This window comes from Oncorhynchus kisutch, linkage group LG19, assembly GCF_002021735.2.
Source record: "Oncorhynchus kisutch isolate 150728-3 linkage group LG19, Okis_V2, whole genome shotgun sequence".
NCBI classification, from domain to species: domain Eukaryota; kingdom Metazoa; phylum Chordata; class Actinopteri; order Salmoniformes; family Salmonidae; genus Oncorhynchus; species Oncorhynchus kisutch.
The window spans coordinates 3,209,621-3,232,056 of record NC_034192.2 but is presented as its reverse complement, the minus strand read 5'-3'; the positions used below and the strand labels follow the sequence as shown (position 1 = coordinate 3,232,056).

The 22,436-nt window shown below is 42.7% G+C and overlaps 1 protein-coding gene across 1 annotated transcript in view; it reads right to left on the bottom strand.

Moving 5' to 3' along the window:
• The window catches only part of LOC109896588 (aryl hydrocarbon receptor nuclear translocator-like protein 2), a 30,026-nt gene that overhangs the window by 4,707 nt on the left and 2,883 nt on the right, over positions 1 to 22,436 (bottom strand). The window contains exons 2-16 of the mRNA XM_031798035.1: positions 18,111 to 18,417; positions 17,966 to 18,004; positions 17,798 to 17,839; positions 16,972 to 17,129; positions 16,593 to 16,674; positions 15,821 to 15,917; positions 14,931 to 15,048; positions 14,436 to 14,582; positions 14,006 to 14,237; positions 9,879 to 9,985; positions 9,463 to 9,610; positions 8,730 to 8,782; positions 8,522 to 8,633; positions 3,886 to 3,970; positions 3,415 to 3,520 (exon numbers count right to left, since the gene is read on the bottom strand). Coding sequence (XP_031653895.1) covers positions 3,415 to 3,520; positions 3,886 to 3,970; positions 8,522 to 8,633; positions 8,730 to 8,782; positions 9,463 to 9,610; positions 9,879 to 9,985; positions 14,006 to 14,237; positions 14,436 to 14,582; positions 14,931 to 15,048; positions 15,821 to 15,917; positions 16,593 to 16,674; positions 16,972 to 17,129; positions 17,798 to 17,839; positions 17,966 to 18,004; positions 18,111 to 18,417 — 1,833 coding nt within the window. The remainder of the gene's footprint in view (positions 1 to 3,414; positions 3,521 to 3,885; positions 3,971 to 8,521; positions 8,634 to 8,729; positions 8,783 to 9,462; positions 9,611 to 9,878; positions 9,986 to 14,005; positions 14,238 to 14,435; positions 14,583 to 14,930; positions 15,049 to 15,820; positions 15,918 to 16,592; positions 16,675 to 16,971; positions 17,130 to 17,797; positions 17,840 to 17,965; positions 18,005 to 18,110; positions 18,418 to 22,436) is intronic.

Here is a 22,436-nt window from a genome sequence, read left to right as displayed (position 1 = left end):
CAGAGGAAGGCCCTAAAAACTGTCAAAGACCCCAGCCACCCCAGTCATAGACTGTTCTCTCTACTACCGCATGGCAAGCGCCACACTAGTGCCAAGTGTAGGAAAAAAGAAGAAAAAAAATCTCAACAGTTCTTACTGCCAAGCCATAAGACTCCTGAACAGGTAATCAAATGGTTACCCGGACTATTTGCATTGTGTAACCCCCCCACCCCCTATTTTACGCTGCTCCTACTCTCTGTTTATCTTATATGCATAGTCACTTTAACTATACATTCATGTACATACTACCTAAATTGGCCCGACCAACCAGTGCTCCCGCACATTGGCTAACTGGGCTATCTGCATTGTGTCCCACCCACCACCCGCCAACCCCTCTTTTTACGCTTCTGCTACTCTCTGTTCACCATATATGCATTGTCACTTTAACGATACCTACATGTACATACTACCTCAATAAGCCTGACTAACAGGTGTCTGTATATAGCCTTGCTACTCTTTTTTCAAATGTATTTTTACTATTGTTTTATTTCTTTACTTACCTACACACACACACACACCTTTTTTCCACACCATTGGTTAGAGCCTGTAAGTAAGCATTTCACCTGTTGTATTCGGTGCACGTGACAAATAAACTTTGATTTGACTTGATTTGAATATATTTCAACTCAGTTTTTCACAATTCCTGACATTTAATCCTCGTAAATATTCCCTGTCTTAGGTCAGTTAGGATAACAACTTCATTTTAAGAATGTGAAACGTCAGTATAATAGAAGAGAGAATGATTTCTTTCAGCTTTTATTTCTTTCATCACATTCCCAGTGTCAGAAGTTTGCATACACTCAATTAGTATTTGGTAGCATTGCCTTTAAATTGGTTAACTTTGGTAAAACGTTTCAGGTAGCCTACCACAAGCTTCCCACAATAAATTGGGTGAATTTTGGCCCATTCCGATTGACAGAGATGGTGTAACTGAGTCAGGTTTGTAGGCCTCCTTGCTTACACACGCTTTTTCAGTTCTGCCCACACATTTTCTATAGGATTGAGGTCAGGGCTTTGTGATGACCACTCCAATACCTTGCCTTTGTTGTCCTTAAGCCATTTTGCCACAACTTTGGAAGTATGCTTGGGGTCATTGTCCATTTGGAAAACCCATTTGCAACCAAGCTTTAACTACCAGACTGATATCTTGAGATGTTGCTTCAATATATCCACATAATTTTCCTCCCTCAGGATGCCCTCTATTTTATGAAGTTCACCAGTCCCTCCTGCAGCAAAGCACCCCAAAAACATGATGCTGCCACCCCGTGTTTCACAGTTGGGGTGGTGTTCTTCGGCTTGCAAGCCTCCCCCTTTTTCCTCCAAACATAACGACAGTCATTGCGGCCAAACAGTTATATTTTTGTTTCATCAGACCAGAGAACATTTCTCCAAAAAGTATGATCTTTGTCCCCATGTGCAGTTGCAAACCGTAGTCTGGCTTTTTTATGGCGATTTTGGAGCAGTGGCTTCTTCCTTGCTGAGCGGCCTTTCAGGTTATGTCGATATAGGACTCGTTTTACTGTGGATATAGATTATTTCCTCCAGCATCTTCACAAGGTCTTTTGCTGATGTTCTGGGATTGATTTGCACTTTTCGTACCAAAGTACATTCATCTCTAGGAGACAGAACGCGTCTCCTTCCTGAGCGGTATAGCGGCTGCGTGGTCCCATGGTGTTTATACTTGCGTACTATTGTCTGTACAGATGAACGTGCTTCCTTCAGGCCTTTGGAAATTGCTCCCAAGGATGAACCAGACTTGTGGAGGTCCATCATTTTTTTCGGAGGTCTTGGCTGATTTCTTTAGATTTTCCCATGATGTCAAGCAAAGAGGCACTGAGTTTGAAGATGGGCCTTGAAATACATCCACAGGTACACCTCCAATTGACTCAAATTATGTCAATTAGCATATAAGAAGTTTCTAAAGCCATAATTTTCTGGAATTTTCCAAGCTGTTTAAAGGCACAGTGAACTTGGTGTATGTAAACTTCTGACCCACTTTAATTGTGATACAGTGAATTATAAGTGAAATAATCCGTCTGTAAACAATTGTTGGAAAAATGACTTGTAATGCAATCGGAGGGCCTGTTGTCCGGACCTCTGGCAGTCTCTATGGGAGTGCCATAGGGTTCAATTCTAGGGCCGACTCTTTTCTCTGTATTCATCAATGATGTCGCTCTTGCTGCTGGTGATTCGCTGATCCACCTCTATGCAGACGACACCATTCTGTATACTTCTGGCCCTTCTTTGGACACTGTGTTAACAAACCTCCAGATGAGCTTCAATGCCATACAACACTCCTTCCATGGCCTCCAACTGCTCTAAAATGCAAGCAAAACTACATGTATGCTCTTCAACCGATCACTGATCAATGTTAGACTGTAAACTCTCCTTCCAGACTCACATTAAGCATCTCCAATCCAAAATTAAATCTAGAATCAGCTTCCTATTTCATAACAAAGCATCCTTCACTCATGCTGCCAAACATACCCTCGTAAAACTGACTATCCTACATATCCTTGACTTCGGCGATGTCATTTACAAAATAGCCTCCAACACTCTACTCAGCAAATTGGATGTAGTCTATCACAGTGCCATCCGTTTTGTCACCAAAGCCCCATATACCACCCACCACTGCGACCTGTATGTTCTCGTTGGCTGGCCCTCACTTCATATTCGTCGCCAAACCGACTGGCTCCAGGTCATCTAAGTTTTTGCTAGGTAAAGCCCGCCTTATCTCAGCTCACTGGTCACCATAGCAGCACCCACCAGTAGCACGCGCTCCAGCAAGTATTTTTCACTGGTCCTCCACAAAGCTCCTCCTTTGGCCGCCTTTCCTTACAGTTCTCTGCTGCCAATGACTGGAATGAATTGCAAAAATCACTGAAGCTAGAGTCTATATCTCCCTCACTAACTTTAAGCATCAGCTGTCAGAGCATCTTACCGATCACTGCACCTGTACACAGCCCATCTGTAAATAGCCCACCCAACTACCTCATCCCCATATTGTTATTCATTTTTGTGCTCCTTTGCACCCCAGGATCTCTACTTGCACATTCATATTCTGCACTATCACTCCAGTGTTTAATTGCTAAATTGTAATTATTTCACCACTATGGCCTATTTATTGCCTTACCTCCCTAGTATTACTACATTTGCACACACTGTATATAGATTGTTCTATTGTGTTATTGACTGTACATTTGTTTATCCCGTGTGTAACTCTGTGTTGTTTGTGTTGCACTTCTTTTCTTTATATTGGCCAGGTCGCAGTTGTAAATGAGAACTTGTTCTCAACTGGCCTATCTGGTTAAATAAAGGCGAAATAAATGTTTTTAATAAAAAATGACTTTGTATAGGATTTTGAATGGTAACTACCTGTGTCTATATGTGTGTTGCTGCCAGCGTATGTGGCCCCCTTTGAAGCAGACTCTGATCCAGACTTGCTCACTGTATCGGAGTCAGTCACCTCCTCATTTGGCATCTGCAAGAGGACAAGTGGGTACATAATAATACAGAACATCTTTGCTCTATAGATTTTTTGATACAAAGTTCCATTCACAAAACAATTCAAGCGCACCTATTAAGAGGGGTAATATTTACCCTGGTTATTGATAAGTTAAAGTACATCAAAATATTACAACCAGTTTAAAAGTTTGTAGTCTATGCAAGGCATATGTTCATAGGGAGTATCTAATGGGTTATGGTTGTGACCTGCATGTAAAAAACACCATACTCTCTCCCTTTATGCTGTAATGAAAATAGTTTTTTTTTTGTCAACATGCAACTACTGCCTAGGGCCCTAAAGACAATGTAGGATGAGAAGGGACGTTAGGTTTTGCGACTCACGTTGGCATGAGAGGAGACCATTGGAGACCTGTCCTGAGATGGACAGAAGGGACTGGAGGTTCCACTCGATGGAGAAAAATTGACCCTGCACAGACACAGAGACATTGTCTATGCAACAGAGACATTTTGGCGGTGGAAGAAAGCCGAACAAATGTAACAATGTTCAGGAGCCAATAAAACAAAAAACGATGTAAGCTGACTGTACAAGTACCAGAAAGCTCTGTAAAAACAATGCTATTGAAAAATATTTTATTTTATTTATTTATTAATTTCACCTTTATTTAACCAGGTAAGCTAGTTGAGAACAAGTTCTCATTTGCAACTGCGACCTGGCCAAGATAAAGCATAGCAGTTTGACACATACAACAACACAGAGTTACACATGAAATGAACAAAACATACAGTCAATATTAGAGTAGAAAAAAGAAAACAAAGTCTATATACAGTGAGTGCAAATAAGGTCAAATAAGGGAGTTAAGGCAATAAATAGGCCATGGTGGCGAAGTAATTACAATATGGCAATTAAACACTGGAATGGTAGATGTGCAAAAGATGGATGTGCAAGTAGAGATACTGTGGTACAAAAGGAGCAAAATAAATAAATACGGTATGGGAATGAGGTAGATAGATGGGCTGTATACAGATGGGCTATGTACAGGTGCAGTGATCTGTGAGCTGCTCTGACAGCTGGTCAGAGCTTCCACTGGTTCTTAAAGCTAGTGAGGGAGATGGGAATCTCCAGCTTCAGTGATTTTTGCAGTTCGTTCCAGTCAGTGGCAGCAGAGAACTAGAAGGAAAGGCGACCAAAGGAGGAATTGGCTTTGGGGGTGACCAGTGAGATATACCTGCTGGAACGTGTGCTACGAGTGGGTGCTGCTATGGTGACCAGCGAGCTGAAATAGGGCGGGGCTTTACCTAGCAGAGACTTGTAGATAACCTGTAGCCAGTGGGTTTGGCGACGAGTATGAAGCGAGGGCCAGCCAACGAGAGTGTACAAGTCACTGTGGTGGGTAGTATATGGGGCTTTGGTGACAAAACGGATGGCACTGTGATAAACTACATCCAGTTTGCTGAGTAGAGTGTTGGAGGCTATTTTATAGATGACATCGCCGAAGTCAAGGATCGGGTAGGATGGTCAGTTTTACGAGGGTATGTTTGGCAGCATGAGTGAAGGAAGCTTTTTGCGAAATAGGAAGCCGATTCTAGATTTAATTTTGGATTGGAGATGCTTAATGTGAGTCTGGAAGGAGAGTTTACAGTCTAGCCAGACACCTAGGTATTTGTAGTTATCCACCTATTCTAAGTCAGAGCCGTCCAGAGTAGTGATGCTGGATGGGCGGGCAGGTGCGGGCAATGATCGGTTGAATAGCATGCATTTAGTTTTATTTGCGTTTAAGAGCAGTTGGAGGTGACGGAAGGAGAGTTGTATGGCATTGAAGCTCGTCTGGAGGTTAGTTAACACAGTGTCCAAAGAAGGGCCAGAAGTATACAGAATGGTGTCATCTGCGTAGAGGTGGATTAGAGAATCGCCAGCAGCAAGAGCGACATCATTGATGTATACGTAGAAGAGAGTCGGCCCGAGAATTGAACCCTGTGGCACCCCCATAGAGACTGCAAGAGGTCCGGACAACAGGCCCTCCGATTTGACACACTGAGCTCTATCGGAGTAGTAGTTGGTGAACCAGGCGAGGCAATCATTTGAGAAACCAAGGCTGTTGAGTCTGCCAATAAGAATGTGGTGATTGACAGAGTCGAAAGCCTTGGCCATGTCTTCCCCTTTGAAGAGGGGGATGACCGCGGCAGCTTTCCGATCTTTGGGAATCTCAGACGATACAAAAGAGAGGTCGAACAGGCTAGTAATAGGGGTTGCAACAATTTTGGCAGATAATTTAAGAAAGAGAGGGTCCAGATTGTCTAGCCCGGCTGATTTGTAGGGGTCCAGATTTTGCAGCTGTTTCAGAACATCAGCTATCTGGATATGGGTGAAGGAGAAATGGTGGGGGCTTGGGCGGGTTGCTGTGAAGGGTGCCGGGCAGTTGACCGGGGTAGGGGTAGCCAGGTGGAAAGCATGGCCAGCCGTAGAGAAATGCTTATTGAAATTCTCAATTATGGTGGATTTGTCAGTTGTAACAGTGTTTCCTAGCCTCAGAGCAGTGGGTAGCTGGGATGAGGTGCTTTTATTCTCCATGGACTTTACCGTGTCCCAGAACTTTGAGTTTGTACTGCAGGATGCAAATTTCTGTTTAAAACAGTTAGCCTTAGCTTTCCTAACTGCCTGTGTATATTGGTTCCTAACTTCCCTGAAAAGTTGCATATCACTATTCGATGCTAATGCAGAACGCCACAGGATGTTTTTGTGCTGGTCAAGGGCAGACAGGTCTGGAGTGAACCAAGGGCTCTATCTATTCCTGGTTCTACATTTTTTGAATGGGGCATGCTTATTTAAGATGGTGAGGAAGGCACTTTTAAAGAATAACCAGGCATCCTCTACTGTCGGGATGAGGTCAATGTCCTTCCAGGATACCCCGGCCAGGTCGATTAGAAAGGCTTGCTCGCAGAAGTGTTTTAGGGAGCGTTTGACAGTGATGAGGGGTGGTCGTTTGCTCGCAGACCCATTACGGATGCAGGCAATGAGGCAGTGATCGCTGAGATCTTGGTTGAAAACAGCAGAGGTGTATTTGGAGGGTGAGTTAGTTAGGATGATATTATGAGTGTGCCCGTGTTTACGGATTTGGGGTTATATCTGGTAGGTTCATTAATAAATTGTGTGAGATTGAGGGCATCAAGCTTAGATTGTAGGATGGCCGGGGTGTTAAGCATGTCCCAGTTTAGGTCACCTAGCAGCACGAGCTCAGAAGATTCAAATCACATATGGTGTCGAGGCCACAGCTGGGGGCAGAGGGTGGTCTATAGCAAGCGGCAACGGTGAGAGACTTGTTTCTGGAAAGGTTAATTTATAGAAGTAGAAGCTCAAATTGTTTGAGTACAGACCTGGATAGTAAGACAGAACTCTGCAGGTTATCTTTGCAGTAAATTGCAACACCGCCCCCTTTGGCAGTTCTATCTTGTCGGAAAATGTTATAGTTAGGAATGGAAATGTCAAGGTTTTTGGTGGTCTTCCTAAGCCAGCATTCAGACACGGCTAGGACATCCGGATTGGTGGAGTGTGCTAGGGCAGTGAATAAAACAAACTTGGGTAGGAGGCTTCTAATGTTAACATGCTTGAAACCAAGGCTTTTACGGTTGCAGAAGTCAACAAATGAGAGAGCCTGGGGGATGGGAGTGGAGGTAGACACTGTAGGGCCTGGATTAACCTCTACATCACCGGAGGAACAGAGGAGGAGTAGAATAAGGGTACGGCTAAAGGCTAACAGAACTGGACGCCTAGTACATTCAGAACAGAGAGTAAAAGGAGAAGATTTCTGGGCAAGGTAGAATATATTCAAGGCATAATGTACAGATAAAGGTATAGTAGGATGTGAATACAGTGGTGGTAAACCTGTGCATATAGTGGTAATGAAAGAGATATTGTCTCTAGAAATAGCATTTAAACCAGGTGATGTCACTGCGTGTGTGGGGGATGGAACTAAATTGTTAGCCGAGGCGTGTTGAGCAGTGCTAGAGGCTCTACAGTGAAATAAAACAATAGTTACAAACCAGAACAGCAATCGACACGGCATGGTGACGTTAGGGAAAGGCATGCGTAGCCCGGTGATCATACAAGTCCAGTGCGTGGCTTCAAGCAGCTAGCGGCACGGGGCTAGCAGGCTAACAGAAAGGCCTTAGAGGGATGACGCGACGGAGGGAAGTCTGTTGTGCCCCCCTCGTGCAGTTACATCAGCGGACGTATCAGCAGGGCCGTGTGGTAAACCAGGCCAATTGGCAAAATATGTATAGTGGCCGAAGAAATATGTCCGAAGGGCCTCTTAAGTCAGCAGTCCAATGTGCTTAAGATAGCTAGCAGGCCGCAGATTAGCGGCTGTGCGTTCAGGGGTCGTTAGCTGCTATAATTCCAGGTGGGAAAAAAAAATCATAATAAAAATGTTAAAAATTGGTTCAGAGCTTGCGGTAGGAATCCGGAGATATCGAGAAGAATACATCCGACTAGCTCTGGTTTGAGTAACACTGTACAGACTGGCGAGAGTTGTCCGGGATAAAGGTAGCTGATGACCGCTAGCCCATCAAATGTATTCAATGGGCCTCGTAAGCCAACAGTCCGTTGTGCTCTAGACAGCTAGCATTCAGGTGATGTTAGCTGCGAAGGTCGGAAGGTGAGAAGCTTCAGAGCTTGCGATAGGAATCCGGGGACATGGAGAGAAAAAATAGGTCCGGTATGCTCTGGTTGAATCGCGTTGTACAAAGGTTAGCTGATGTCCGTCAGCTGGCTAGTTAGCTGGCTAGTTTATGTTGGAGAGATTCCAGTAAGAGGCAAAGAAAAATACGTTAGAGAAAAAGCAGGTCCACACCACATTGGGTGAGGCAGGTTGCAGGAGAGTATTTTGAAGTAAGGGTTTCGAAAAATATAAAAAGATATGCGAAGAAAAATATATATACATGGGACACGACAAGACGAAGGACAAATACGTCTGACTGCTACGCCATCTTGGATTACAATGCCATAATACATGCAACAAACCTGTTGGAGTCCAAGAGCTCATTTGCTATCTGGGTCCCTATGCTGCCAGCGTAGATCATAGTGGCCATGCCACTGGAGATGCCAGGGATAAGGATAGTACGTTTTCTCTCTTCTGTAACAGAGGGAGGGATCAGGACAGTGAGCTGAGGTCGGTCAAAAACACCCAAACTATATCCAGAATGACCAGGACGAATATTCCTTTCCTTACCGTCCAACATCTCGGAGCAGCTCGGCTGTTCAGTTTCTGTGTGACCAGGTCCCCTGTGTGTGGAGAGGGAACAGACGACAAATCATTGTACATCCCTTGTATGATGTCATTAGTACAACGCTGGGGACTCTCGAACAGCAGCTACATTTTGGGTCCAAAATGGGACTATTTTGACTGAAATTGTGTCTTGATTCGAAGTAGATAATTAAATTAAATGTATTTTTACTGAATATCATTGTAGATTATTCAACCCACAATCTATTTTTTTTGTTATTGAATTTTACCCCTTTTTCTCCCCAATTTCGTGGTATCCAATTGTAGCTACTATCTTTTTGTAGCTACTATCTTGTCTCATCGCTACAACTCCTGTCCTCCGATACACAACCCAACCAAGCCGCACTGCTTCTTAACACAGCGCGCATCCAACCCGGAAGCCAGCCGCACCAATGTGTCGGAGGAAACACCGTGCACCTGGCAACCTTGGTTAGCACGCACTGCGCCCGGCCCGCCACAGGAGTCGCTGGTGCGCGATGAGACAAGGATATCCCTACCGGCCAAACCCTCCCTAACCCGGACGACGCTAGGCCAATTGTGCGTCGCCCCACGGACCTCCCGGTTGCGGCCGGTTACGACAGAGCCTGGGCGCGAACCCAGAGTCCCTGGTGGCACAGCAACCACTGCGCCACCCGGGAGGCCAACCCACAATCTAGACCTAATGTGAAAACGCACTTACAAAACTAGGTTTGTTGACACAATAAACTCCACTTCTTTGGTCCACGTGTTTATAAAACTAAACCACTGACTTTGAAGCATGACGAAGGAGCCAAGTTTTGTTTTGAACTTGTAGCAGCTGGTCTCAATCTTCTCTTTACTGCGGAGAACTGTTGAGACACAAAACAGCACCTCTATCACTGAAATGTGCTTGAGTCACCCCCCACCCCCAATAAAAAACAAGTAATGCACAGGGTATTATGGTGTAATTACCATTTTACCATGCGACAATGGTAAGAACCTGGTCATTTTCTGTAACCCGAAATAAAGTGCAACCAAAATATAATTCATATCTGTTTGAGCACCCTGCACATCTGGAGAACATATGGTTCTCACCCATACGTAGATACAAAAGACAACCAAACTATTCTCCATTACCTTTCCTATGTGTCTCTGCGAGGTGTTGCAGGTCGTCCTGGTGGAAGTACTCATAACAAGACGTCCCGAGTAGTTCCTGTGGCAAGTATCCCAGAACAGTAGTGGCTCTGAAGGACAGAGACAAGGAGGCTGTTATTCTTTCTAAACCTACGACAGTCCCAGGTTGATATCTTTTGTCCACTTACCAGCTCTAACTATGTACATCATTTCAGAAAGGCACAATAAATGCTAACTATAACCATCAATGTACATGATGCAGCCTTTCTGTTTCTATGGAAAAGAGTAAATGGAATGATTGTCAAACATTCGACCACAGTAAAGTGAGCTTGGTTCTTGGTCTCTGAATTGGGATCAAATGCCAAAGTAGAAAGGATTTCACTCAAAAGTAACACAAATAAAATCACTTACAGATAATATGAATTATACTGTAAACATAAAGTTGAAGTCGGAAGTTACCATACACTTAGGTTGGAGTCATTAAAACTAATTTTTCAACCACTCCACACATTCCTTGTTAACAAACTATACTTTTGGCAAGTCGGTTAGGACATCTACTTTGTGCATGACAAGTCATTTTTCCAACAATTGTTTACAGACAGATTATTTCACTTGTAATTCACTGTATCACAATCCCAGTGGGTCAGAAGACTTTAAACAGCTTAGAAAAAAAATTGTAGACCTCCACAAGTCTGGTTCATCCTTGGGAGAAATTCCCAAACGCCTGAAGGTACCACATTCATCTGTACAAACAATAGTACGCAAGTATAAACACCATGGGACCACGCAGCAGTCATACCGCTCAGGAAGGAGACACGTTCTGTCTCCTAGAGATGAACGTAGTTTGGTACGAAAAGTGCAAATCAATCCCAGAACAGCAGCAAAAGACCTTGTGAAGATGCTAGAAGAAACAGGTACAAAAGTGACTATATCCACAGTAAAACGAGTCCTATATCGACATAACCTGAAAGGCCGCTCAGCAAGGAAGAAGCCACTGCTCCAAAACCACCATAAAAAAAGCAAGATTACGGGTTGCAACTACACATGGGGACAAAGATCATACTTTTTGGAGAAATGTCCTCTGGTCTGATGAAACAAAAATAGAACTGCTTGGCTATAATGACCATCGTTATGTTTGGAGGAAAAGGGGGAGGCTTGCAAGCCGAAGAACACCATCTCAACCGTGAATCACGGGGGTGGCAGCATCATGTTGTGGGGGTGTTTTGCTGCAGGTGGGACTGGTGCACGTGGATATATTGAAGCAACATCTCAAGACATCAGTCAGGAAGTTAAAGCTTGGTCGCAAATGGGTCTTCCAAATGGACAATGGCCACAAGCATACTTCCAAAGTTGTGGCAAAACGGCTTAAGGACAACAAAGTCAAGGTCTTGGAGTAGCCATCACAAAGCCCTGACCTCAATCCCATAGAACATTTGTGGGCAGAACTGAAAAAGCGTGTGCGAGCAAGGAAGCCTACAAACTTGACTCAGTTACACTTGCTCTGTCAGGAGGAATGGGCCAAAATTCACCCAACTTATTGTGTGAAGCTTGTGGAAGGCCACCTGAAACATTTGACCCAAGCTAACCAATTTAAAAGGCAATGCTACCAAATACTAATTGAGTGTATGTAAACTTCTGACCCACTGAGAATGTGATGAAAGAAATAAAAGCTGAAATAAATCATTCTCTACTATTATTCTGACATTTCACATTCTTAAAATAAAATGGTGATCCTAACTGACCTGTCACGCCCTGACCTTAGAGATCCTTTATTCTCTATTTTGGGTTAGGTCGGGGTGTGACTAGGGTGGGCATTCTAGTTTTGTTATTTCTATGTTGGCCTGGTATGGTTCCCAATCAGAGGCAGCTGTCTATTGTTGTCTCTGATTGGGGATCATATTTAGGCAGCCTTTTCCCACCTGTTTGTTGTGGGATCTTGTTTTTGTATTGTTGCCTTGAGCACGACAAAGTTGCACATTAGTTTCTTTTCTCTTTATTGTTTCTTGTGCCGGTTCTCATAATAAAAGATGATGAACCCAAACCACGCTGCATTTTGGTCCGATGTTAACAATGACGTTCGTGACAGAAGATCCCACCACCCACGGACCAAGCAGCGTGCCCAGGAGGAGCAGGGATCCTGGCCTGGGAGGAAAGCCAGGAGTGGAGGACATCCTGGACTTGGGACGAAGTAATGGCAGGAGACAAAAGCCTGCCATGGAAGCAGGCGGAAGCAGCGAAGGAGGGACAGCGACGACACTGGGGTACGTGGCCACGACGTAGGCCCAAGCAGCAGCCTCCAAAATTTTTTTAGGGTGGGGTACACGGGGTGGTCGTCGACACTGAGGGGTGAGTCAGAGACCATGGAGGAAGCGATGGAGAGATTGAGAGAAAATGAACGGAGGGGTGAGATAGAGACCTTCGAGGAGTGGTTGGCGAAATGTGAAGAGAATGAAGCGGAAGAGCTGTTGGTTTGGCTGGAGAGGCAAGACAGTCGCCCTGAGGAGCATGTTAGCCGTGCAACCTGTGTCAGCTCCCCGTATTTGTCCTGAGGAGTGTGTCATCTGTCCGGTACCATCTGTGCCGGCTCCACACACCAGGTCTCCAGGTCGCCTCCACAGCCCAGTACGTCCTGTGCCAGCTCTCCACACTTGCTTTGAGGAGCGTGTTATCGTTCCGGTACAATGTGTGCCGGCCTGGTATGGTTCCCAATCAGAGGCAGCGGTCTATTGTTGTCTCTGATTGGGGATCATATTTAGGCAGCCTTTTCCCACCTGTTTGTTGTGGGATCTTGTTTTTGTATTGTTGCCTTTGAGCACAACAAAGCTGCACGTTAGTTTCTTTGCTCTTTATTGTTTTTTGTGCCGGTTCCCATAATAGAAGATGATGAACCCAAACAACGCTGCATTTTGGTCCGATGCTTACAACGACGTTCGTGACATGACCTAAGACAGGGAATTTTTAATAGGATTAAATGTCAGGAATTGTGAAACTAAGTTTAAATGTAGTTGGCTAAGGTGTATGTAAACTTCAGACTTCAACTGTAAATCAAACAGGACTGACGCCTTCAATGCACTCTCTGCTGTTGGTCAGAAGATCTCACCACCAGTGTTACATTTTAGGACAGCCTGGGTCACAATAACAAATCCACATATGTGAAAGGGCTCCTGTTGTGAAATGGAGCTGCCTATTTGACAATTGATAAGTTAGAAGGTCTTTATCTTGACATGCTTACTATATAAAAAATTATATTTCCAACACAATGTTCCAAGTAAACATTTTTCAATTTATAATCTGTATTTCAAACCAATAGTATTAGTATTGTACTGTTGCCATCTCTTGAAATAATCAGTACAGTCATCTCTTCAAGGGCTATATTGTCTCATTTGGAATGCATTCAGACCAGTTGCTGGAAAACTTGGGGTAACCCCATTACACTTACAGCCACTGTGGTATGGGTAGGGGGTGCCATGGCAAACCCTATCCAAGATGACTGCCTGCCAGGCCTGCCTTAACCAACGTCATTGCTTTTCTCTTTATTTGTTTCTTTCTTTCGCTGTTAATACAAGCACAGGTTGGGTTACCCAGGGTATAACTGTAATGTTAACCAAGGCCAATTTAACTTAGCCTTGGCTAACATTACAGTATGTATCAAAACATACTCAACTCAGCTGAAAGAGAATCTGAACAAAACTCTGAGAACAATACTCTATGAAAGTTACCAGGAAGTGACTGCCCCTCAGCCTTGTAGTTTTTAAAAACTTTTGTAGCCTTTTTTTGGTCTTGTCTTCAATGGGCAAAAATGTAGTGCAATGGTCTTAAGTGCAAAAACTCAGTAAAAACAAATAACTGTATATACTGTATATATTACGGATTTGATTATATAATTGGTAAGCCTGTTGAAAAGATTAGCGGACTTGATCCAGAAGTAAATCGAAAGGGGCGGTTACTTTCACAGGGTATAGATTCAGTTTTATTTCCCTCTCAGTGTTTTTCACCACGTGAAGGCTATGCCCACAATGCCCCTTTATGAACAGTATAGGTTCAAAATTATGCCAACACTTGCCAAGAATATTTAATAATGAGCGAAAATCGCAAAAAGGTTTGAGGAGGGGATAAGAGGCACAACTTACTGTTGGTCTACGAAGATGAACTTGCCGTCAATTGCAAAGCGAGTGACAAACTGGGTGGGTTTGACCTTGACCTCTCGTGAGGGCTGACAGGCATTGTTAGGGTGAACGCGACACACAGCAACCAGGCAGGACAGATGGGAGGACTCGTTGTTGTCGCTCTCAGCATCCAGCTGGGTGGAGGGCCAACTCTGCATGTAACCAGTGCAATGGACAGTGCAGTATCGTTGAGACTCTACAGGGGGAGACAGTGTACATAAAACTTGTGTTTACACTTAACCCCTACATGCAATTCCAATCAAGGCCCTATCAGGTCTAACCTCAGTGAGGTGGAATCAAGAAAAATAAATTGTACTTCTGGGTTGATGACCACCACGTTTCGCTCTGTTCTTACGATGTATTTAGTGAAGGTGTCTCTGCATGGCTCTCTCACCCTTTTTCTTGGAGCTGCTGGGCTGGATGGTTTTGTCTTCTGTCTTCATAACTGTTCTGCTGTGCTTCATGCGGCAGAAGAAGGAGCGCCGTGCCCCTGTACACAGTTGAACTGCTCCCACAGGAAGCTCCTGCACCTGTAACCCTGCTAAAAACCGGGAGAGCCTATGATCCAACAACATCATATTATATTTACAATATTAAAAAACACATTGAAGACAGAACATAAAAAGAAAGTGACTGTGACCTCAAAAGAGAACGAGGGCAAAGTGGAAACCAGTAAAGCAACAACAAACAGAACCCAGGCTCTCTGCTCTTTCCCCTGTGCTAATAGAACCGAGATAAAAGCTGCAACTTTCTTTAAAGTAATACCGGTATAGTGGTGACATAGCTTTAACTGCATCTCAACAAGACACAAACAAAACAGAACACAGAGAGAAATAGATATGAAAATCCCAGCAACAGATACATTTAAATAAAGTCTTTGCAGACTTACTTTTGGCATCTATGAGCCGTTCACAAGGGTATAATCCTGAGGCTGACAGCTGCTCTTTCACTTTACTAATGTCCTTCGGGTGGACATAATCAAAAAGACTCTGTCCAATTAGTTCCAACTGTAAACAAAAACAGCACTTTAATTATCAGAACCAAACTATTCATCTCAGAACCTGGAACCAAATCTTGTGTGAGCTAGCTAGCTAGCTAGCCAACTATACTTCTGAACTAGGGGAAACAAATGATTCAGATCCCCACTTCAGAACCACCTGAACTTTCTGGTTAAACCTCCGGTCTCCACTTCAAGCATCATCTCCACAATATAAAGCATGAAACAGATTCAGGTACAACTTTACTATAGTACAGAAATTCTAAGGTATTAAAAGGGAATTTCAGTATTTTACATTTTGATGTTAGATAGTTCCTCACCATGTAAGTAGTCTATGGGCCAGGAGAATATATAATCCATGGTTCAGTTTTCTTTAGACAGCCACTACAAACGTCAGCTAACTTTAGCCATCACTAGCTAACAATCAATGGGAGTGGTAGGGGCATGGGGTGCCTGTTACAAATGGCCAAAGAAAACCAAACCATGGAACTAAATGAATGGAATAAACACTGTTAAGTAATTGACTTTTCCTAAAGTTGTCATTGGGAGTATTTAAGTGGATAACAGATAGGATTGAGTGATAGTGACATTGTTGGAATCCACCTCAATAATTAGCTCAATTTAGAATTAAGTAGCAAATTAAGACTGCCAGACCTGCTTATTGTATATTATAAACTGGGTGGGTCGAGCCCTGAAAGCTGATTGGATGAAAGCCATGTTATATCAGACCGTATACCACACCCGCTCGGGTTTTATTGCTTAAGTATAACCAGTTCACTGACCCGACTGTAGTTGAGGAACTTGGAGACGGATTCTGAGGTAAAGAGGATCTTCCCCCTGTCACAACTCACCACGAACAGGAACCCATCTGCAGCCTGGGGAAATGAGACACGGCACGACCTCAATATATTTCATTCTGGGTCCATGAAAACACTGACACTGCTACAGTGTATAAACCATCCGTGTGTATCCACTCTTTCTGTTTACTCTAAAATGGCCGACTCTGTGTGACAAACATGCACACTTGTGGGAGATCAGAGCTGGCAAAGGTTAACCAACAGAACACTCCAAGCGAGGGGAAAGAACTGGCTATTTCTATATGAGTTAATTCTACATAGAATTGAGCGGTTGACACATCCTGTTCTAATTAGGGATTTTCCAGAGTAAAGTTAGTTCGTAACTGAATGGAAAAATACCAGAGGGTAAACTGTGTTACTGTCCAAAAAATAAAGTGTATACTTAGTCTGAAGAAGAAACATGCCCACCACACTCTCATAACTTTGGATAAAATGCAGCACTTTGAAAATAAAAACCACACAATTGTAGATTTCACCTCATCATTGTAATCTGAAAGGAATAACCCTAGGTCACTATATTATTGGTTAATATTATATTTCCCATATCAATACCAAAATGATCAGCTATTTTTGGAGCCTAGAAGACTCAACACACAAAAACTGTAAATTGACACACCACATAATCCTGTCCCACTGTTGTGACTGCTGCCACAATACCAAATGGAATTGATCTTGGTTGATTGGAGAAAGAGATTGAAGCACCAGGTGCTTGAGATCATCCAGAGGCAGAAATGAAGGCTTGTGTTTGTAGTTAACATCAGTAAAGGAACTGCTGGCACCTGCTGACGAGACGAACACAGCACTGAGCTGTTGTCTGTGTTGTACCTGTCCCTTAGGAGCTTGACATTTCTATCATAAATTGAGTTACAAATATATAGAAATATTAAATCTATATTATCAGCAATGAACCAAGCTATGCACAGCACAGCTGTGTATTTTGCCGCCACAATGTGTCCTAAGCTGTTACTGCATTAGTATAGCTTCATGAGACCTACCTTAAAGAGATGTGTGGTGCTGCACAGATTGCCTGGTGTGATACTGTATTGAAGGGGCAGTTTTGGGATGATGAGGCCTACCTTTCAGGGCTTTCAGATGCTGTACAGCCATTCGCAGAACCGTGAGTTTGTCAAGCTTTTTGGCCATGGGGTTCCAGGAGGGGATCATGGCTGACAGCTCGTCGATAAGGGTGTTCATTTTGTCCCTTCGCCGCTTTTCAATTTGGCTGTGTGGCTCCCTGTGAGTGAGGGCACAAATACACTTATTTGTCTCTCTCACACACTTAAGTATACAGGTGTCTGATGGGTTGCTATCAAGTCAGCATGATATCATTTATAAAAGCAACAACACATGAAAGGGTGTGTGTTATTGTTATTATTGGCTTTACGTTGATGTGGTTGCTCGCATCGTACCAGCTTCAGTATTAGTATTACTAATACTGTAGTATTATGTCATATATAATATTAAAGTATCCTCCTGTTTGTTAAAGCAAGTTCAGTCAAAAATGGGATTTTCATGTGTTTTATATATATTTCCACAACATGATGTTGGAATAATACTGTGAAATGTATGATAATACCCTTTTAGTGTAAGAGTTGTTTGAAATGACATCCTGAAATTTCAGCCAGTTTTGGTGGGATGGAGTTTTGGCCTGCCTGGTGAATCTGCCAAACTGCTCGTTTTCAGTTTTCCCCTGGACCACTCTCAGACAGTCCTAGCGAAATTCTTGCTCGAGAAACTGTTCTTGCTAAGAAGCTATTTGTGTTTCTTTTCGACCATGTTGATTGAAAACAGTCAGAGTAAGGTACTTAATTGTTACCCAGAAGTGATTTGATTTTTAAATGGCTGCATTGGCCTTTAACTCCCTATCAATATACCAAATTAATATGTATGCCAGGCTCTTACCTGAACCATTTTATTTTCACCTGTTGATCATCGTTTTCCGATCTGAATTGGAATGGGAAATAGTTATGATAATTTAAAATGATTCATTTCAGCACTTGGCCTGGCTCTGAGAGATCTTGCCAAGATTAGTGCTGAAATCAAATTAATTGCTAAAGAATCTTCAATTACCTGCTCTGTTGCTCCTCTATTTGAGCATCACCATTTTCCCTGCAAGACATGGAGAACACAACATATAAGTCCACCGGGTAAGAGACAAACATAAGAATGTTATTTTTATGCTGCTTTGTGAAAGGTGAGGTCTCTCTGCTCTTACCTGTTATCTAGATCCCCCTTCCGTTTCCTAGACAGCTCTTGGATTGGCATGGCTCCTGCCTTGTGGGGGGTTATGACATCAGGCATGGCTCCTGCCTTGTGGGGGGTTATGACATCAGGCATGGCTCCTGCCTTGTGGGGGGTTATGACATCAGGCATGGCTCCTGCCTTGTGGGGGGTTATGACATCAGGCATGGCTCCTGCCTTGTGGGGGGTTATGACATCAGGCATGGCTCCTGCCAGGTGGGGCGTTATGACATAAGGCCGAGAAACAGGAAGGCTATTGGTTTCTCCTAACTGCAAGGGTCCTAAACCACAGGCACAAGAACCATACAAAACTGATACATAGCTTTGATTTCTCATCATTTGTAATTCACCTACGGTCAAATCGATGCATTATTGTAGCACTGACACTATTACGGAGGCCTAGAGACAAAATTGGTTGGTGTTTTGTTTTATTCCCCAGATTTTATATTTGCCAATGTTGAAAACCTCCATGAAGAACATTCACATATCCCCGATAATCAACTGAAACCCTCAACTGAGGACGAATAACGAATGAATGCAGTTACTTGCTTTCCCAAGAAGATGGCCCAAATACCAACTCAATGGATGTTGATCTCAAGCATCCCATACAACGTTCCAACCATGTGTATCACTCACTACAAGCTGCCTGGGAGCGTGCAAAATATTGTGTAAAAAGTTTCAAAATAAAAATAATTTTTTAAAACCGTCTTATAACTATAAATGTTATTGTGTTGATCAGTCACATGATTCGCGTGTATGCACTAACTAACATCCACTTGAGAGGACTGTAAATGAACTCTCAATTGTAAGCCCATTGACAAATGTTCCTCAGTGTAAATTAGTTTTAAGTTCAGCTAACTGGAAATGGCCTTACATCTTGTAACTGATCATCTTGAAAGCCATAAACCTGGCAGGTGAGGTGAATGAACTCTCCAACCTAAATCTGCCGACCAGACACCAACCACTGGCAGACATTTTCTCCCGGCTGTCGTGCAGCACGTGATGAGTACCATAAGAGGGCGTCTAACCACTGGCTTTATCCCAGTTTTCCCCCAGCATGTGTTTGACGTGATAGTTTCTGCTATCGCCTTACCTCACTGCTTATATAATACTGTAACATTGACCTACTTCACGCACGACTCCCCATTCTACTTTAAGCGGTGACATTTTATTTGAAATATTGTTTAAAATGTGGAAGATGTTTTGGGATTCTAATGCTTCTAATGTAACAAATGTTTATAAATAATGGTTAATGAACTAGGCTATATCTAGGATTTTGGGGGTAATTTCTGGCATTGAGGTGGAATGCCGAAACTATTCCAGCCCTGCCTTCTCTCTTCCTTTTCCTGCAGGCATCTCACGAAGCATGAGAAACTGTAGTAGCTTAAAAGCAAAACAAGTGGAAATATTCCACAAGTAGAGAGATGGTAGTGGAACTACCGTAATTTTGCTAATTCTGTAGTTGTATCATCATGTCGGGATAATCTTCATTTAGTTATTTTTCAATTTTCATGAAAATAGTTAAGGCAAATCTGACTACGTTTGTTGTCCAATCAATTAGAAACATTGTGGCTTTTGGATGTTTGACAAAGACAGTGAGTAGCTTGGGGTTGAGGTAAATTTAGAATGCTTTGATACATTAACATTTATTAACTGAAAATTGATATAAATTATAATATCATACATTTCATTAAATCCAACACAATTGTAAAGGGAAGAGTGGAGATCCCTATTTTGAAGTAACTAACTAAAGGGGAAGACAAATGTCATATCAAATACAATTAGGTAGTTATGTGGGGAAATGGTTGTGCTACACATATTCATTTGGTTGACCTACTTCGGATCAAAGTTCATCAAGGAACCGGAGAAACCCCTGGTAAATACGCAGCAGTCATTTCCTGGCTAGGCCAGCCTCTCTCCATGTCATCTCCTGCTGTTGTGCCTTTGAACAAGACAGTTAACCCTTATATGCTCAGTGTGGTTCCAACCCCTTAGGGTGTATGTGTCTTAGGGGGATTGGGATACAAGCAGAAACTAATTTCTGTTCACTGAAAGAAAAAATTGACAGTATTCTTCTTAAATGTTGATCCAGTTCTTGTCGCTAATAGGAGATGCCAGAGGGAAACACAAACTCACTGACAACTGGGAACCAGACATCAACAAGTTCCCTGGTTGTGCAGGACATGAGTGGGTGGTGCAGAAACCAGGTAAATTGAATCACCTTGAATGATACACTAAATTACACCTGGCTTCCCAAGTGATAACTGTATAGCAAGTGAGGCTTGTGTGACGGAGTGAGAAGCCTCTGCATTGGAGCTTGATAATGCAGCCGCTAAACCTTCCATGGATGATGCTCTCTCCTGGCTGGATAAATGTGGCGAGGATCGTACTACTCCATTGGACCAAGTCTTCAGCTGATGATGAAAACCCTGGCAGTCACAGCCCATATAAATGAATGGCCCCTCAAAAGGACTCTCCCTCCTCAGATGAGCTTCCTGTGGCTGGTGCCTCATAATAAACCTCCCCTATTCCTCACTACTCACCTGCCACTCTCACATAAGAACTCGCTCTCACACAAGAACCCCAGTGTGTTGATAGGGTCATTGGTACAACTAGAACATTCATGTCTAAAAGTTGATTAGACAGCACAGCAGTATGATGTTATGACAGTATATAGTTATTGCAGTATGAAGTTATAGAAGTATCTAGTTAAGCCAGTATCTAGTTAAGACAGTATGACATTATGGCAGTATCTAGTTAAAGCAGTATGACATTCTGGCAGTATCTAGTTAAAGCAGTATTGGTGAGTATCCCAGTTCAGATTCCCTATTATATTCACTGAAAAAAACACATGTAGTTTATCACCTGATAAGCTAGTAATTAGTATAAGTACCCTTTTTTACATTACACACATCTTTCTCCGTTCAAATTATATTATATTATATTATACTTGTAGGAAATTGTAGACACCCGATAGGCTAGTTATTAGTGTCCAGGTTTACATTATGTACTTTATTCTCATCTCCCCATCATAACCTCTCATGGAAAAAGGGAGGTTCCAGTGAAGTTGTCCTGCACAAACGTCTTCATCAATCTTACATGTAAAAGCCTAGAATTAATTATTGGTTAATCATTAATTTATTTAACTAGGCAAGTCAGTTAAGAACAAATTCTTATTTTCAATAACAACCTAGGAACAGTGGTTTAACTGCCTTGTTCAGGCGCAGAACAGCGGATTTGTACCTGGTCATCTTGGGGATTCGATCTTGCAACCTTTCGGTTACTAGTCCAACGTTCTAACCACTAGGCTACCTGCCTCCCTGGCAAATTATGGCTAATCATACCTCCTTGTGTTTGCACATTTTCTGTCAGAGGAATGTTAGCTTTACACTTCCATTCATTTAAGGAAGATTATTTTCAGATAATAAAAACAGTTCCAATCCTTTGGCCGTCTTTTAAGCCAACAAAAGAAAGGCAACTCTACACCTGTCACACTGGCCAATCTGACAAGTTCACCTGAGGACAGCCATTCCCCTTTCACTCCCACAGGAATCGCCCCACCCCCACACCAACCTCAGCATTGGTTTTGAATAATACTAGGGGCCAGACAAAACAGCAATATCATGTTGGACACATGCATACATGAGGTACAATACTAAGAAAGACTGCTGACAGTAGAATACATTTTGTTTATTCAATATACAAAACAGAGGGAATACATCTTGTAATGGAGGAATCTATGCTATTCAGGTGAAGTACAGTTGACTGTTGGCTATACGGTTTTAACAATTGGTTGCCTAACAGAGTGCTATGTAATACATTATTTCCTCTGTCCAGTCTCTTTATCCGTTCCTGTGTAACGTTTGTCATCCTAGAACACCTTTAGGAATAAATATATATATTGTTACAGTAATTGGTTGATAAGCCTACAACACTATTAAGAATTGTCAACCTATGTCCAGAGCAAGACTGTCAGTAGTCTCCCAACAAGGATAATGTTGTTATTGAAAAAGGAAAGTCACACCATATTTGCTTATTGTGCCCCTTTGCATTTCATATTGTTAACGTGAAACTATAGTCCTATATAAACCAACCCAGGACATGTTATTGGGGTATGATGGTAATGCATAAAGACTAGAGGCAAGATAAAAAGAATCCCAAGTGTTGCAGCGATTGACCTACAGTTTACCTCTTATATAAGAGTCCAAACGCACACGTGCAGCTTGCGTTGAATAGTTATATCAAGTTATGGGCTCTGGTATATTACAAAATAACTGAACACAGGCCTATATAGCCTAAA